The 18,299-nt window shown below is 43.8% G+C and overlaps 1 protein-coding gene across 6 annotated transcripts in view; it reads left to right on the top strand.

Moving 5' to 3' along the window:
• The first annotated feature begins 8,518 nt into the window (after positions 1-8,518).
• Positions 8,519-18,299, top strand: part of tbc1d19 (TBC1 domain family, member 19) — a 109,052-nt gene continuing 99,271 nt past the window's right edge. For all 6 annotated transcript variants that reach the window (XM_060831318.1, XM_060831336.1, XM_060831353.1 and 3 more), the window contains exon 1: positions 8,519-8,758. In XM_060831318.1, coding sequence (XP_060687301.1) covers positions 8,654-8,758 — 105 coding nt within the window. In that variant the 5' untranslated portion in view covers positions 8,519-8,653. The remainder of the gene's footprint in view (positions 8,759-18,299) is intronic.

Raw genomic sequence — 18,299 nt, 5'->3', positions numbered from 1 at the left:
GCTGGCAAATGGGACCAGATTATGTTGGGATGTCTGGTCAGCATGGTCGAGTTGGACTGAAGGGTCTGTTTTGGTGCTGTACATCTCTATGACTCTATATCATTGTTGCTTTGAAACACAGATTTAGCTGTGTTAAGACCCTTTATGACAAGTCTTAAAGGATCCTCTAGTACTGTCTGTGATGCTGCTCCTTTAATAAGATTATGTTGTCCTTGGTTTTTTTTTCAGAGCAGTTGTAAAGACACAGGTTCCAGGGTGTCTAGTTTTGATGGATTTTAGGGACATTTTGATCATAGCTAATAGATACTGCCTCAGGAAATAGTCTTTCAAGTTAAAAAACACACTTTTACAATGAAAGGGGAGAGGCCAGTTCTTCCAGCTCAGTTTTTCTCTGGTTTGGATGACTTTGGTTTCAGCAGACTGGCTGTTCAGATCAAGCAGTCAGTTTTGAGGCTGCTGGTCAAAGAAAGAGTTACATGGAAGAAGGTGTTCCACGCTGAATCTCTCTGCCATCTCTCTCTCTAGCAAGACCCTGTGTTTGATTTTAACTTTTTTGCCAAGGGGTGTTTATGGGGATTGTTGCATGATTTTGGAACAGCGTCATGAAGTTGGGATAATCTGTTGGATTTTCGGATAGGTTAAGTTACTCTGTATTTGCTTCTCTTTTGTTCATGCTTCATTCGGTAATCTTGCAAATAAATTCAGTTTTATTTCAAACTAAGTAGTTGGGCCAGCTGCACTATTCCTGGAATTTCCACTTCATACCTGCTTCAGACAACTAGAAAAGTTAGGGTCCAGGCTATTTCCTTGAAATGTTTTGAGGGAGTTCGGCCTAGACCATAACACTGTCCAACACAATCTCAAGAGTCTATTGAATTCTTCCAAACTTCACCCAAATGAGGGGGCAATCCTTGGAGTTACCTCATGAAAGGAGGAGAAAGTTGGCACTTTCCCCAACCCATGCAAGAAGTGCAAAACCTGCGCCCACTCCACCCCGCCACCTCCGTCCAAGACCCCAAAGGATCCTTCCATGTCCAACAGAAATTTACCTCTACTTCTACACACGTCATCTACTGTATCCGTTGCATCCAATGTGGTCTCCTCCACATCAGGGAGACATGATGCCAACTTGTGAATCATTTCCGAGAACATCTCTGGGGCTTCCGCACCAACCAACCCCACTGCCCTGTGGCTGAATACTTCAACTCCCCCTCCCACTCCACCAGGGGCATGCAGGTCCTGGGTCTCCTCCATTGCCATTCCATAACCACCCAATATGTGGAGGAAGAACGCCTCATCTTCTGCCTTGGGATTCTGCAACCATGTGGGATCAATGTGGATTTCACGTCCCTCCCCCCACCTTATCCCAGTCCCAAGCATCCAACTGGGCACTGCCCTCTTGACCTGTCCATCTTTCTTCCAGCCAATCTGCTCCACCTTCCTCTCTGACCTATCACCTTTCTGTCCCCCACCTTCACCTATCTATCACATTCCCAAATACCTTCGCCCCAGCCTCCCCGCACCCCCCTCCTATTTATCTCTCAGCCCCGGCCCACTGACCTCATTCCTGATGAAGGGCTATGCCTGAAATGACGACTCTCCTGCTCTTCAGATGCTGCCTGAGCAGCTGTGCTTTTCCAGCATACACTCTCAATGTTGCCTCATGAAGAAGACTTTTTTTTGCCTTATTTATTGACAAGAAATGGGTGTCACAGGCTATGGCAGCACTGATGGCCCATCCTAATAGTCGAGAGGGCAATTGCTGTGGGTCTGGAGTCACATGCAGACCACACAGATTAGGATGGTAATTTCCTTCCATAAAGGACATTAATAAACCAGCTGGAATTTTCCTTGACAATTTACAATTGACTCACAATTTACAACTTACCAGCATCACTAGACTCTTAGTTCTCTTTGTTGAGTTCAAATCCCAACATCTAATATGCAGGATTTGAACCCAGGTCCAGAGAATATTACCTGAGTCTTTGGATTAATAGTCCAGTGATAATACCGCTAGGCCATCACTTTCCCCTCAGATAGCGCCAAAGGAGAAAGACCAGGCAAGTGAGAACATGAGAATAAGAAGAGCAAGGCTTAGTAATACTGCCATCTGCGTTAATACCTAACTGATGAATTGTTCCGTTTAATTATTTTCCATGCTTCTCACTTCTGCAATGAAATAAAAATTTCTCCAATTTTCACAAATATTACATTATATCCATTGATTTATACCCTATGGAAAACTAAGGGTTTGTCCTGAATATCAAAATGCCTTGAGAGCTGTATGTTTTGTTCAAGCAAGCGATCTCTATTTCAACATATGTAAGCAAAAGCCCCACTCTCACAAATGACCAAAGGATTTCTGCTGGTAGAATGTTTAAGAAGTGAAAGTATACTTTTGTAAGTTGTTTGCTTTTGTTAGATCTTTTCCCCAGACTGTCTGTCTCTTCTCTTCACATCTCCTCTTAATTAGGTAATCCTGAACATGAACATCAATGCAAAGAAAGTGTAACGGAAGAGCAAACTGGTTCCTTTCAAGTTGGTTCACAGTAGTAATTGAGAACTAAAATATCACCTCTATGCAAATCTCTTGTGCATGTCCTCTGTGGTTAATTGCCTAATTTGGTAATCCAGCAGCATCCTTCTGGAGTGGCAACAGCATAGGATTTGGGAAGGTCCTGAACAGCCACTGACTGTGTGCTTGAGATGAGCATGCGAGTTGATCTTGTCAAGAAGCTCTGCCTGATGGTGCCAGTACCTCATGGAGGATTGCATAGCACACTTACTGTTGATGTCATTAGGTTCAGGTTTTCAATGGCTACTGGCAATAGGCACAGTTCTTAGGTCTAACTGAACCAAAGAGCAAACAGCATCAAAAGTGGGAACAGGGTACTGAGTTGGATGATCAGCTATGATCGAATTGAACGGTGAAGCATGCTCAAGGTGTCCAATGGTCTACATCTGCTCTTTATTTATAATGTCTCTGTATAATTCTTTCGACTAATTAGACAAGTTTATAGGCTAAGATCTTATAAAGGGATCACTTCTTTGTATTGCACATAGGTAGGAAGTACATTTACACTGCAATTGAATAACTAGGGTGAATGATACATTGTTGTTTACAGTAAACTATTTTCTTATACTTGCTTAATTCAAATTATTTGAATGATGTTTTGATTACCGTTTTGGCACAAAAAAACAACTTAATTATTAAATACATTCACTGTCATAGGATCAAAATCTTTGACTTACCTTTTTAAAAATATTGCACCTGCACTAGATGGATTGCAACAATTGAAGAATATGGCTCACATAACTTCTTCAACTTCGATCAGGATCATGCAACAAATTTTGGGCAAAAAACAATACCTACATCGCATGAAAGAATTAAACAAAAAAACTGTACTCCCATCTCAGCTCATCTGCTGGTGAAAATCTCATAGTGCTGTTACCTCTGGACTTGATAATTCTAAAATGCTCTTCAATGGCCTCTCGGGTTCCACTCTCCATAGAGTTAAGGTTGTTGATCACTCTTGTGCTCACTGACTACCCGGTGCCTGGATAAGCAGCAACTTGGTTTTAAAATTCTCCCCTATTTTCAAATCCCTACTTGTCCCTTCTTATCTCTGTAATATGGAAAATATCTATGCTTCTTTAATTCTGATCTTTTGAATATTTCTGATTTTAATTACTTCTCCACTGTAGGCCCTGTATTCAGATGCGTGTGCCCTTAACTTTGGAATTTTCTCCCCTTATCTCTCTGCCTCTATACCTTGCTTTCCTCCTTTAAGGCACTCCTGAAAATCTACCTTTTCATCCAAACTTTTGGTAGTGTGCTTTAATTCTTTTTATGTAGCTCAATGTCATATCTTGTTTCATAATATTTTGGTGTATTGCCTTCAGCTATTTGATTATGTCAAATGTGCTAAATATAATGGAACTGTAAACCCAAAGATCATTTGCACAAAAACATTCTAATAAGCAGCAGTTATAATGAATGAGAAATGAAACAACCCATTTGACCAACCTGTAAGGAAGTGACAACTCAAACATACTGCAGGAAATCCAGCTAACGGTGCATTTTGACTTCAGAAAGGTTCAGGCATGAACATTATAGGTAAGATTATAAATTAAAATCAAAACTGTTTGAATTCAGCTAGAATCTAGGAATGTTTGAAGAATAGACAACAACAACCTGCAAAAGTGGGAAAATTGGGTGATGGTCATTGGTGTAAGAAGGACTGAGTAGGATACTTTAGGACTCAGTACTGGACTATAATTCTTTTCAATTTATGTAAATCATCCCAATTCAGGTATACAATATGGTCAAATTTTCAGCAAATACAAAATTTAAAGCTAAGAGAATCAAGAGTTAGCACAGTAATCACTACAGATGGAGTTGAAAGAGACTGATGTATCCTAATAGATGGAACACTAAATATTGAACCAATGCCTTCATCTATCTTCTTGGTCACCCTTTCAAAAGAGTCAACCAAATTTGTAAGGCATGATTTTCCACACATACTATGTTATCCTTAACCATTCCTTGCCTTTCCAAATGCATGTTGATCCTGACTCTCATAGTCCCCACTAATAACTTACCCACCACTGACATCAGGCTCACTGGTCTGTAGTTCCTTGGCTTTTCCTCACAGCCTTTCTTAAGTAATGGTGGCACATTAGCCACCCCTCAGTCTTCTGGCACCCTACTCGTGGCTGTTGATGGTACAAATAGTTCTGCTAGCAGCCCCACAATTTCTTCACTAGCTTCCTACAATCTCCTGGGATACACTTAATCAAGGAGGATGAACTTTCAAGTCATACAGTCAGAGTCATAGAGCATGGAAACAGGACCTTCAGTCTAACTTGTCCATGCCAACCAATTTTCTTACACTAAACTAGTCCCCTTTGCCTGTGTTTAGCCAATATCCATCTAATCCTTTCCTATCCATATACCAGTACAAATATCATTTAAATGTTATTGTGCAAATGCCAGTTCCTCTGGCAGCATGTTCCATATATGCACCACACTCCATGCAAACGTTGCCCCTCAGGTCTCTTTTAAACCTTTCCCCTCTCACCTTAATTCTATACCCTCTAGTTTTGGACTCCTCTATCCTTGGGAAAATACATTGGCTATTCACCTTATCTATGCTAAGCATATTTTGTAAATCTCTCTAATGTCACCCTCATGCTCCTACACTCCCAGGAAAAAAAGTCCTCGCCTATACAGCCTCTCCTTATAACTCGAACCTGACACCACTTTCAAGGAACTTGTATCTGCCCCCCTAGGTCTCTTGGTATGACAACATTACCCTGGGTCCTACCATTAACTGTGTAAGTCCTGTCCTAGTTTGTCTTTCTAAAGTGGAACTCTTCACATTTATTTAAATTAAACTCCATCTGCCATTCCTTGGCCCACTGGCCCAGTTGATCAAGATCCCATTATATGTTTAGATAACCTTCCTCACTGTCCACTTTACCACCAATCTTGAGTTCATCGATAAACTTACTAACCATACCGCCTATATTTTCAGGCAAATTGTTAATATAAATGATGAACAGCAGAGGAGCCTGTACTGATCTTTGTAGCACACCACTAGTCACATGCCTCCAGTCTGAACAACAAACTTTTACTACTGCTCTCTGTCTTCTACCATCAAGCCAATTTTGTATCCAATTGGCCAGCTCTCCCTGGATCCATGTGATCTAATCTTATCAACCAGTCTATGCGGAACTTTGTCGAAGGCCTTACTAAAATCCATGTCGACAATGTCTACTGCTCTGCCTTCATCTATCTTTTTGGTCACCTCTTCAAAAAACTCAACCAAATTTATGAGACATGATTTTCCACATATACTATGCCATCTTTAATCAGTCCTTGCCTTTCCAAATGCATGTTGATCCTGTCTCTCAAACTCCCCTCTAATAACTTACCCACCACTGACATCAGGCTCACTGGTCTGTAGTTCCTTGGCTTTTTCTCACAGTCTTTCTTAAATAATGGTGGCACATTAGCCACCCCTCAGTCTTCTGGCACCTTACCCATGGCTGTTGTTAATGCAAATAGTTTTGTTAGTAGCTCCACAACTTCTTCCCTAGCTTCCTACAATGTCTGGGAAACACTTGCTTCGGTATTGGGGATTTATTTACCTTTATGCATTTTAAACCTCCAACACCTCCTCTTCCATAATGTAGAATTTTTTCAAGACATCACTACTTATTTCCCCAAGTTCCTTTCTTCTATGATTTTCTCCACAATAAATACTGATGAGAAATATTTGTTTAGCATCTCACCCATTTCCTGTGACTCCAAAAAGAGATGATTTCACTGATCTTTAGTGGGCCTTATTCTCTTCCTAACTGGAAGCCTCCCACTTGCCTGATTTCCCTTTACTTGTGAACAGCCTATTACAATCAACTTCTGGAAGTTCCTGTTTAATTCAATCAAAATTAGCCTTGACCCAACTGAAAATTTGAAGTTGTGGACCAGGCCTATCCTATTCCATAGCTACTTTGAAATTAGTAGAATTAAGGTTACTGGTCTCAAAGTACTCCCACACTTGACCTGCCTTATTTCCCAAGAGGAGATCGAATTTTGCCCCTTTTCTAGTAGGGCCCTCTACATATATAAAAGCACTGCAAGAACAGCATTTGAGATGTAACAAGAGACATTTGGGCTTTTCAGATTATGTGGTACTGAAACAAGTAAGTAATTTTATAGAGATACTGTATATGTATTGTTACAGATAGAGAAAATATTAATTTAGTGCATTCCATTGAATGGAAGAAGTAAAACAAGTTCAAAAACACCAAAAACTAAAAGGTAAAGTTGCCATAGTCCCAGAGGGCCATAGTGGTGATCTCTCATTATAGCGTCACAAAGCTGGTCCCTTTTTCCCTAAAAGCTGTTCCTTTTCTCAAGGATACTGTGTCCTTGGTTTTTTTTCAGAAGGGTCATAAAGAGCTCCCGGCTCTGAAGTGACTAGTTTGGTACAGAGATTAAAGGGTATTAAGAGGCCTTTTTGTTTATATGTAAACAGATGAGACTTCAGACCAAAGTAGTCATGTTTTAGAAGTGATCTGTATAATAAAAGGGGAGTAGTTAGCTCTCTAGTCAAGAACTAGTTAGGAGTTCAGTGTGTGTGAACAGGCTGCAAAAACTCTCTCTCCTTCTGCCCTTCTAACTTCAATTAGTAAACATTTGATCCATCTTTACTGTTTTTAAGGGGGTTTGCTTATTGGGACTGCTGTGCATATTCGGTACAGCATAATTAAGACTAGTTTGGATAGACTGAGTTCTGTAAGGGTTCTTTAATCTGTTCTTTGTGTTTCATAGTGTAATTTTGTGAATAAATTTTTGTCTGTTTTAAAACCCGGTAGTCAACTTAGCTAATTTACTCTGGGTAATTTTCACTGTATATTTATCAAAACAAATTGCAAAGTTATGGTCTGGGCTGCCTGCTTAAGAATGCTTTGAGTGGTCCACAACAATAGACAGATGACTGCTGGTGAATTTAACCTGAGAGTTACCACACCATAGGCAAAGGTGAGGTTAAGAAGGCAGGACTTTCATGAAAACCTCAGCTGGTGCAAGAATTGAACCTGAGCTTTTGGCATCACTCTGCATCCCAAACCAGCCAAATTTACATTTAAGATTTAAAATAAAGGAAATTACCTATCCATTATAAAATGCTAAGTAAGTGTAATAAACTTCCAGATGGAATACTAGGATGGTACAGTGGCTCCATGATTAACACTGCTGCCTCACAACATCAGGGATCCAGGTTTGGTTCCAACCTCAGGCGCTTGTCTGTGTGGACTTTGCATATTCTCCCTGTGTCTCTGTGTGAATCAGGTTTCCTCCAGGTGCTCTGGTTTCCACCCACAGTCCAAAGATGTGCAAGTTAGGTGAATTAGCTATGCTAAATTGCCCATTGTGTTCAGGGGTGTGTAGGCTAGGTTCATTAGTCAGGGGTAAATGTGGGACTAGAGTATGGGTCTAGGTGGGTGACTCAGTGTGCCAAAGGACCTGTTTCCCCACTGAAGGAATTCTAAAAGAAGATCTGGGTTTATTTTGGAGTAAATGTGAACTTTAGAGCAAAGGATAGTGCTAGTCAGGATCTATTTGTAAGGATTAATCTGCACTGGGAAGAAGCAGCAGTCAATTGAGTGCTGTGGTGGGTGATTCAGAAGTGAGTAATGGGGAACTCGCACAATTATGTGGGGTTGGTGGGAAAGCGATGGTAGGGCAGTGGGCCTTGGTGCTTTGGGGAAGGGTGATTTCCAGCAGTTGAGGCAAGGTTGTGATGGTGGTTTGTAGTACTGGGAAGAATAGTAGGTAAGCCGCATTGATCTAGGATTTTGGGGCGGATGAGCTGCAGTGCTCCACAACTAAGTGACTGTATAGTTTACAATGTTGGGGCAAGTTCCAGTCCTGCAGTGGTGAGGGTAATTTGCATGACTTCAGGAATAATTTTGCAATGCTCCAGGGGTTGCTGTGTACGTGTGGAGCGTCCGTGGCCGGGGGGTGCAGCACTGCTGAGAAGCAGCTGCCCGCGCTCGCTCTGCACTCTGGAAGGTTGCGCGGGCGGGCCGGTGGCGCGCGCCGTGACGGTTGGTTGCCCGGTAACGGAGTCGGAGCCGGCGGAAGATGGAGCCAGATTCGGTGCAGCGGCAGCTCTCGGTCACCATCGCTCACATCGTGCAGCGGCTCCGAGGCTCGAAACTACACTCGGAGCTGGAGCGAGAGGCGAGGGTGAGTCCCGAAGAGAGCCCGGGGCCGGCCAGCTGGCCATGAGAGACCGGGGGGGAGGAGGAGGAGGAGGGAGGCGACAACGAACAGTCTGATCCCAGGCCGAGACCCCCCACCTTCCTGATAGATAGATAGAGAGAGAGAGATCCACAGAGAAAGTGAAATAAATGCCCCGAAATTAAACCTTGATCCACATGGAATTGTTGCAAAATCCATTGCGGGCAGAGAGGAAGCTGCACCCCTCTCTTCAGAAGCTCAGGTTTGGGCGGAGCCTGGGGACGGGGGATCACCTCCATCCTCAATGCACTTTTCTAAACAAAACAAAACATCCTTGATGCACCTTGTTGTGCATTTACAGCAAACTCACTGTTTTCTCATCCCAGACCACTTCGAGTTTGAAGGTTTTTAAATTCGTGTTTGCTTCTGATATAAAAAAAATGTGGCGACTGTTTACATTATTAAGAAAATCGTCTGATGGCCTCATTTCCGTGGCCCCATCCCTTTTTCTAAAATGCTTTAATTCTGGGCGTAAACGATTGCCTCCGTTCTTGTGAATTTGGCCCTGGAAACCGGCATAAAGATATATGCTAGTGATTTGTTTGGGTGTTGTGATTCCGCAGATTTAGAAAGGATGGTTCACAACGCTGTTGCCTGACTGCTAGATTATCAATATTATTGGAAAAACATCTGATCACCAAGTTCTGTTCATCTTGTTTTCAGATCAAATGGAACGGGATTTAAATTCTATAAATGCAGTCCCACCAAAGTAATCGTTCACCAAAATACTTTGGACAGCCCCTGCTTCAGTGGTGCTTTCTTGTTACCTGCTGTTGAATTGCACAATTGACTAATTTCAAAGTGACTGCTGCAAATGTGTTGCTGGTCAAAGCACAGCAGGCCAGGCAGCATCTCAGGAATAGAGAATTCGACGTTTCGAGCATAAGCCCTTCATCAGGAATAAGAGAGAGAGAGCCAAGCAGGCTAAGATAAAAGGTAGGGAGGAGGGGGAGGGGCGATGGAGGTGGGATAGGTGGATGGAGGTCAAGGTGAGGGTGATAGGCCGGAGTGGGGTGGGGGCGGAGAGGTCAGGAAGAGGATTGCAGGTTAGGAGGGCGGTGCTGAGTTGAGGGAACCAACTGAGACAAGGTGGGGGGAGGGGAAATGAGGAAACTGGAGAAATCTGAATTCATACCTTGTGGTTGGAGGGTTCCCAGGCGGAAGATGAGGCGCTCCTCCTCCAGCCGTCGTGTAGTTGTGTTCTGCCGGTGGAGGAGTCCAAGGACCTGCATGTCCTCGGTGGAGTGGGAGGGAGAGTTAAAGTGTTGAGCCACGGGGTGATTGGGTTGGTTGGTTCAGGCGGCCCGGAGGTGTTCTCTGAAGCGTTCCGCAAGTAAGCGGCCTGTCTCACCAATATAGAGGAGGCCACATCGGGTGCAGCGGATGCAATAGATGATGTGTGTGGAGGTACAGGTGAACTTGTGGCGGATATGGAAGGATCCCTAGGGGCCTTGGAGGGAAGTGAGTGTGGAGGTGTGGGCGCAGGTTTTACATTTCCTGCGGTTGCAGGGGAAGGTGCCGGGGGTGGAGGTTGGGTTGGTGGGGGGTGTGGATCTGACGAGGGAGTCACGAAGGGAGTGGTCCTTGCGGAACGCTGATAGGGGAGGGGAGGGAAATATATCCTTGGTGGTGGGGTCCGTTTGGAGGTGGCGGAAATGGCGGTGGATGATACGTTGTATGCGGAGGTTGGTGGGGTGGTAGGTGAGAACCAGTGGGGTTCTGTCTTGGTGGCGGTTGGAGGAGCGGGGCTCAAGGGCGGAGGAGCGGGAAGTGGAGGAGATGCGGTGGAGGGCATCGTCGATCACGTCTGGGGGGAATCTGCGGTCCTTGAAGAAGGAGGCCATCTGGGCTGTGCGGTGTTGGAACTGGTCCTCCTGGGAGCAGATGCGGCGGAGACGAAGGAATTGGGAATATGGGATGGCGTTTTTACAGGGGGCAGGGTGGGAGGAGGTGTAGTCCAGGTAGCTGTGGGAGTCAGTCGGTTTATAATAGATGTCTGTGTTGAGTCGGTTGCCCGAGATAGAAATGGAAAGGTCTAGGAAGGGGAGGGAGGAGTCTGAGACAGTCCAGGTGAATTTCAGGTCGGGATGGAAGGTGTTAGTAAAGTTGATGAACTGTTCAACCTCCTCGTGGGAGCACGAGGCAGCGCCGATACAGTCATCGATGTAGCGGAGGAAAAGGTGGGGGGTGGTGCCAGTGTAGTTGCGGAAGATGGACTGTTCCACGTATCCTACGAAGAGGCAGGCATAGCTGGGGCCCATGCGGGTGCCCATGGCAACTCCTTTAGTTTGGAGGAATTTCAAAGTGAATTTGTTGCATTAAAAGGCCACAAAAATCACTTTTTTTAAAAACTGAGTCATTGTTTATGGTGTTTATAAATTCACTTTGTGTTGATGTCTGTTATCTCTTAGTAAGAGACAAAAAAGTCTGCAGATGCTGGAATCCAAGTTAGACAAGTGGGAGGTTGGAAGAACACAGCAAGCCAGGCAGCGTCAAGAGGCGGAGAAGTCATTGTTTTGGGTGTCATCCTTCTTCAGGATTGGAAGTGGGTTTAAGGGGAGCTGTAGTTAAGGTGGGGGAAGGGAGGGGGGGGATGAGGTGAGCACAGGTAGAGGGTATGATGCGGTTGGTCAATGGGAGGAATGAATCTGGTTGGTGGCTGGAAAGAAATGTGAATTGGAGGAGCGGAAGGGAAAAGGGAGATGATGGGGAAGTCACAGATGGGAAGGGAGGTTATTCGAAATTGGAGAACTCAATGTTGAGTTCTCTGGGTTGTAGGCTGCCCATGCAGAAGGTGAGATAGTGTTTCTCCAATTTTGCAGTTTGATTCATTGTGACAGTGGAGGAGGCCTAGGATGGTCATATCAGAAAGGGAGTGGGAAGGGGAATTAAAATCGGCAGTGACTGGGAGGTCAGGTTAATCCCTGCGGGCGTGGCTGAGATGCTCGACTAAACATGCCCAAGTTTCTGTTTGGTCTCCCCGATGCAGTGAAGACCACATTGGGAGCACTGGATACAATAAACTAGGTTGAAGGAGAGGCAGGTGAATCTCTGTCACACCTGGAAGGACTGTTTGGGGCCCTGGATGGGGTGGTGTGCTGGCAGGTTTTGCATTTTTTGACGGTTGCAGGGAAAGCCACCTGGAGGTTCAGGGGGGTTGGTGGGGAGAGTGGCACGAACCAAGGATTGGCGAAGGGAACGGTCCTTTCGGAATGCAGAGAGGGGTGGGGATGGGAAGATATTCATGGTGGTGGGGTCTAATTGGAGTTGGCGGAAGTGTTTACGGATGGCTTAGTAAGGCAGCAACACCAGCGCGATGACTATGTTTGGAGAGTTGTAGAATGAAATACAAGTCAAGCAGTTTGTGATGAGTAAAAGCACTTTTTTGCCTTTAGTATTGTTTCTGAAAACTGTATGATTATATCTGTTTTTGATAGTATGTATACTTACAATTTATTTAAATTTTTTAAAGTTTTGCACTAAATTTTAATTGAAATATGATTTTGAAGATATTTGCTACTTATCTTTTTTTTCTGTTATCAAAATAAAACCAAAGAACTGCAAATGTTGCAATCTGAAACTAAAGTACAAAGCACTGGAGAAATACAGCAGGTTTGGCAGCACCTGTAGAGAGAAACAGTTAATGTTTCATGTCCAGTGACCCTCCATCAGAAGTGAAAATAACAAGGAAAGGGAACTCTTCATGCTGAAAATGGGTTGGGGGAATGAATAGAATATGTGGAGGTGGCTCCCAGAGAGAGAGGAAAAATATTGACAAACATAATGATTGCTGATGATGAAGATGGTTGGCACAGTGGTTAGCTCTACTGCCTCACAGTGTTGGGGACTCGGATTTGAATCCAGTCTTTGGGGACTGTATGGAGTTTGCAAGTTCTCCCCATGTCAATGGGGTTTTTCTCTGGTGCTCAGGTTGCCTCCCACAGTCCAATGATGTGCTGGTTGGTGCATTCACCTTACTAAATTGCCCTGGTGTTCAGGGATGTACAAGTTAGGTGAGTTAGCGATGTGGTAAAACCCCATGTAAGGTTACAGGTATAAGGTGGGGGAATGGTGTGGGTCCTCAAATATCAGTGCAGACTTGATAGGCTGTCTGCACTCTACGGATTCTCCCCACCCCTGTCGTCGCCAATCCTTAATTCGTGCCACTCTCCCCACTAACCCTCCGAGCAAACCTCCAGGCAGCTTCCCCTGCAACCATAAATGGCCTCTATCTGCACTCTATGATCCTATGATAAGCTGAGAGATGGAGGTGCATGCTAAGTAGGTTGTTAACGAAAAGTGTTAATGGTTGAAAATTACTTCACTGTATGGGGAGCAACCCATAGGAACAAACAGTGTGGGGGAAGGGTAATGAACAGAGAGAAGGGTATTAATGTTCTGAAATTGTTAAACTTAATGTTGAGTCTCGAAGGTTGTAAGGTACCTAGGTGGAAGATGATGTATTGTACCTCTAGCTTACGTAGAGCCTCCCTGGAGCTCTGCAGCAGACCTGACACAAATGTTGGCATGGAACACTGTGGTGTGTTGAAGTAGCAGGCAACTGAAAAGATAGGGTCATTTATAGACCAAGCATAGATGTTCGGCAAAGCCAATGTACAGGAGACCACATTTTGAGCAGTGAATTCACAAGGCTAGAATGAATGAGGTGCAGGTAAATCGCTGCTTCACCTGAAAGGTACGTTCAGTGTCTTGGATAGCGAGGGTCAAGGAGATAAACAGGCAAGGGTTACACCTTCTGCGATTGCATGGGAGAAGCGGACTAAGGTGTCTTAGAGGGAACAGTCACTGTGAAAATGCAGTGGGAGGGGAGGGGAGTATGTGTCTAGTGGTGGCACCTATTGGAGGTAGTGCAAATGGCAGATTCTGATCCTTTGTATACAGAAGCTAGTGAGGTGGAATGTGAGAACTAAGGAGACCCTATTGTTGTGAAAGGGAATAGGAATGGTGAGGGCAGAAATGCAGGAAATGGATCCGAAATGGCTGAGGGCACTGTCAACCACAGTAGCAGAGAATACTTGGTTGAGGATTAAGATGGCCATTTCTGAGGCCTTGCATTCTTAGAGGAAGCAGAGTGTGGGGATGTAGAGTCAAGACAACTCTGGGAGCCACTGAGTTTGTAATAGATATCAGTGGAGAAAGTGATGACTGCAGATGCTGGAGATCACAGTCAAAGAGTGTGGTGCTGGAAAAGCACAGTTGGTCAGGCAGCACCAAGGAGCAGCAGAATTGATGTTTTGAGGCTTATTCCTCATTCCTGATGAAGGGCTTATCTCAAAACATCGACTCTCCTTCTCCTTGGATGCTGCCTGACCAGCTGTGCTTTTCTAACATCACAGTCTCCTTGACCATGGATATCAGTGGCCAGCTTATCCCAAATAATGTAAGCAGAGATGCCGAGGAAGGGAAGAAGCTGTGATAAACTAGGTGAAGATTAGAGTAGGGTGGAAATTGGAAGCAAGATTGATAAAGTTTTTGAATTCTGGCTGAGATAGGGAAGACACCGCTTGGGCGGCACGGTGGCACAGTGGTTAGCACTGCTGCCTCACAGTGCCAGAGACCTGGGTTCAGTTCCCACCTCAGGTGACTGACTTTGTGGAGTTTGCACATTCTCCCCGTGTCTGCTCCCCTTGTCTGCGTGGGTTTCCTCCCACTGTCCAAAGCTGTGCAGGTTAGGTGAATTGGCATGCTAAATTGTTAGGTGAAGGGGTAAATGTAAGGTAATGGGTCTGGGTGAGTTGCGCTTCGGCGGGTTGGTGTGGACTTGTTGGGCCGAAGGGCCTGTTTCCACACTGTAAGTAATCTAATGTGTAACATCACTAATTATACCATCAGTGTACCAGAGGAAGAGTAGTAGGGAGGGATCTGGAACAAGGAATGTTCCATGTTCCATGTAATGTCTTAATGTATTCTATTCACAATTGCCATCTTGTCATCAACATAAATACCACCTGATCCCAATTATTTTCATTTCTAGCAAAGGGTCACTGGACGTAAAATGTTAACTCTTTTTTCCTCTGTACAGGTATTACCAGATCTGCTGAGTTTCTCCTGCACTCTCTGTTTTTGTTCTGTGTTACCAATTTTACTTCTCCATGCAAAAAACCTGGCATTTCAAACTAAGTAAAATTTGAATGCTCATCTAGGCAATTAGTCCTTTTCAAATTCTGGATTTTCTAGTGCCAGAATATTGCACCATTGAGGAAAGGACATTGGTGTCAACATTTGGTATTATACTGCATTCAAGAATTCAGAAGCACTCCAGGGAAAGCAAGATGACAGCATTGAGGCAGCAGGAGGAACTGAATAAATATCGGCAAGAAATTTTCATAAGCACTTATATATCACAGCTACTTCGTTGTCGAAACAATGTGCTTTTTAAATTTAAAAATAAAGTATTCATGGGTATGTTCATGTCTAGGTTAGCATTTATTGCCCATCCCCAGTCACACTCAAGAATGTGGTATGCACTATCTTCTTTAACCCTGCAATCCTTGGGGTGTTGGTATATAAAGGGAATTCTGAGATTGTGATCCAGTGACTGTGAAGGATACAGGTTTACATTAGAATGGTGTGTGGCTTGGAGTGGAACTGGCAGGTCCTGGTGATCCCAGGCACCTGGTGTCATTGTCCTTTTAGATAGGAGAGGTTGCAAGTTTTGCAGGTGCTGTTGAAAGGACTTGGGGGAGTTGCTGCAGTTCATTTTGTGCACATTGCTGCTACTGTAGTCAATGGAGAATGGAATGAATTTGATGGGGTATGTAGTGAATGGAAGCAGGACCAGTTGGAACTCCTTGACCATGGAATCCTTGATTAGGTTTGTTAACCTGGGCTAAACAGGAGGCCTAGCTGACAGATATAAACAGGAGATGAAGGGCACTGCTTGCCACTGGCCACTCGGGTGTTTCCTTTCTTCCTGATGGTGGAATATAAATAAAAATTTGCATACTTGTTGTTCTTCACTGTGTCTGAAACCTACACACATGACATGTGTGTCAGGGAAAAATAAGTACTACCGCTGTTATGTGGTAGTGTGGAAAAAAACAGGAGGCTTCCCTTCACTGTTTGATCATGCAGCATTGCCCTTTAAGAAGGGCACTACTTATCAAAAAAAAATAAACAGGAGATTAAGGGCACTGCTTGTCACTGGCCACTCGGGTGTTTTCCTGGTGGTGGAATATCGATAAAGATTTACACACTTGCTGTTTTTCTATGTGTCCGACGCCTGCACACACACGAAATGGGTGCTGGAAAAAATAAGCATTGCTGCTGTCAGGTGGTAGTGTGGTGGTGGGGGTGGGGGCGGGGGGGGGAGAGGGTGGGGAGGTGATAAACCGGAGATTGGGATTTAAGGTTTGTCCTCATTTCCCTGAAAACTGGTCGAATGGTAGGATTTGGGGCCTGGCTTTGCCATTCCTCTCCCTTGTAAATTGTTATTTCTCTGGACACAACTGTTAATGTTAATTGTTTTGTAAAGTGTATTGTTAAATAAAATAAAAAAAGAGATTCAGAAGATCTCCTCAGTCTGGGGACTTGTTTGAGCTGGCTGGTCACAGCCCATTTATAGTGTTATAACACAAGGTGAACCCCTCCGTTAATTAAACCAAACACCCAGAAAAGCATGCCTCGCCTCATAATCTGTTAAAATATGAGTGACAGAGAACTCCCAAATTCTACTATTTAATGAAAATAATATCAATTTATTTCTTAACTCTAAAAGTGAACATTAAACAGTTGGGTTTTAGCATGCTGGGGCATAATTTAGACTGGTTAAATTTGAATTGTTATCAAATCAGCAACCAAAACTCAGGTATTCATTTCACTGCCAAATGTTAGATCTTTAAATTTTACACTCTGGTACTGCTATCTAGTCATATATACAGGTGCTTATAATCTCTCAGTTCAGAACACCATTCTCTCTCCCTTAAAGATACAATACATACCTTCAACTTCATAACAATAGTGCACATAAAGAGAAAAAGGCAAAAATAAGGAAATCAGGAGATCCAGAAGATCTCCTCAGTCGAGGGACTGGCTTGGTGCTGGTTAGTCAGAGTTAAGGTATCGTGCACATATAAATAAAGGGTGATGTGGTGAGGGCATACTGACCTCTGTGCCTCGGTACCAGTGAAATAGGCTACTTTATCTTGTTGGCATTGATCTTTTTGAGTGGAAAGGTAAGCTATCTGAGAAGTTTAAGCAACAACCAAAACCAACTGTTCTGTGTTGTTACCATGCAAAATTAACATGAATGGTGTTCGTCACCAACAGGATCTAAAGGATCCTGGTCAAGGACCTGTCCATCACCTTTCCCATCTCTGCGCTCCATCCTCCTCTCTGACCGATCACCTTCTCCCCCCGCCTTCATTCTCCTATTGCAACCTCAGCCCCACCCCCTTCCCATTTATCTCTCAGCCGCCCAGACCACATGCCTCATTCCTGATGAAGGGCTTTGGCCTGAAACGTCGATTCTCCTGCTCCTCGGATGCCGTCTGACCTGTTGTGCTTTTCCAGCACCACACTCTTGACTCTGATCTCCAGCATCTGCAGTCCTCACTTTCTCCTAGCTTCTCCTTTGTGTCCGGATTTAGGTGTTTTGATGGATGTTGTGTGCAGCAGTGTTGACCTCCTACCTAACTGTTTTTTTGAAATTGTATCATTAAAGCAGTTGATTTCATCATGGTGAGTTGAGGTTTCTGTGAAGGGGGAATCTGTTACAATCAAGACAAAGGCTTCTATTGCAGATAAACAACTATCTATGGTCCATCGAAGTGGTAAAGTGGAAAGTCACAATCACATCATTTTACAGGATAGGAGTAACTTGCAAAACTTTTATATTGGGATTTTCCTTAGAGTCGTTTCCTTAGAGACACAATAGTTAACATTCCAGTCTCATTAGGAGGTACCTGAGGTATTGATTGTCTGGCTGACTTTGACTTCTGAACATGTTTCTGGAAAATTATTGTTAAATAATGTCCTGATAATCACAGTCCTGTTTGTTGGCCTGTTTAATATTTTTTAGCAGCCACTAAATGTACTATAGAAATGTATTAAAGTTGGCTTTTTAATCCATTTTTCTAGTGACTGAATCAATTAGAATGGGCAGAGATTTGCAGGTGGCTTTGGTTGGCTTCTCACAGGTGAAGGATGTGATTGACTGCATGTGTGACTATTATGAAATCACAGATCAGCCACACTGTGTGCCATAAGGACCTCCAGTTCATAAAACATGCACCACATGTGCAACCACAGAAAAATAATTATACAAGTGGGATGCCCAAAATTGCCTTATAATGACATGAGTGACTAGTTTACACCACCCCGGCAGTCACATGCTGAACTCGCTATCCAATGCTTCCCAGAATCACCCTGGAATCAAAAAGATATCCTTAAGACAGACACCAATTGCTAAAATGCAATTTTTAAAATTCGTTATACAAATGAGTAGGCCATCTGTCCTGCAGTAGGC

This window comes from Hemiscyllium ocellatum, chromosome 1, assembly GCF_020745735.1.
Source record: "Hemiscyllium ocellatum isolate sHemOce1 chromosome 1, sHemOce1.pat.X.cur, whole genome shotgun sequence".
NCBI classification, from domain to species: Eukaryota; Metazoa; Chordata; class Chondrichthyes; order Orectolobiformes; family Hemiscylliidae; genus Hemiscyllium; species Hemiscyllium ocellatum.
The sequence above is the reverse complement of the archived record's forward strand: the minus strand, read 5'-3'. Positions and strand labels throughout refer to the sequence as shown.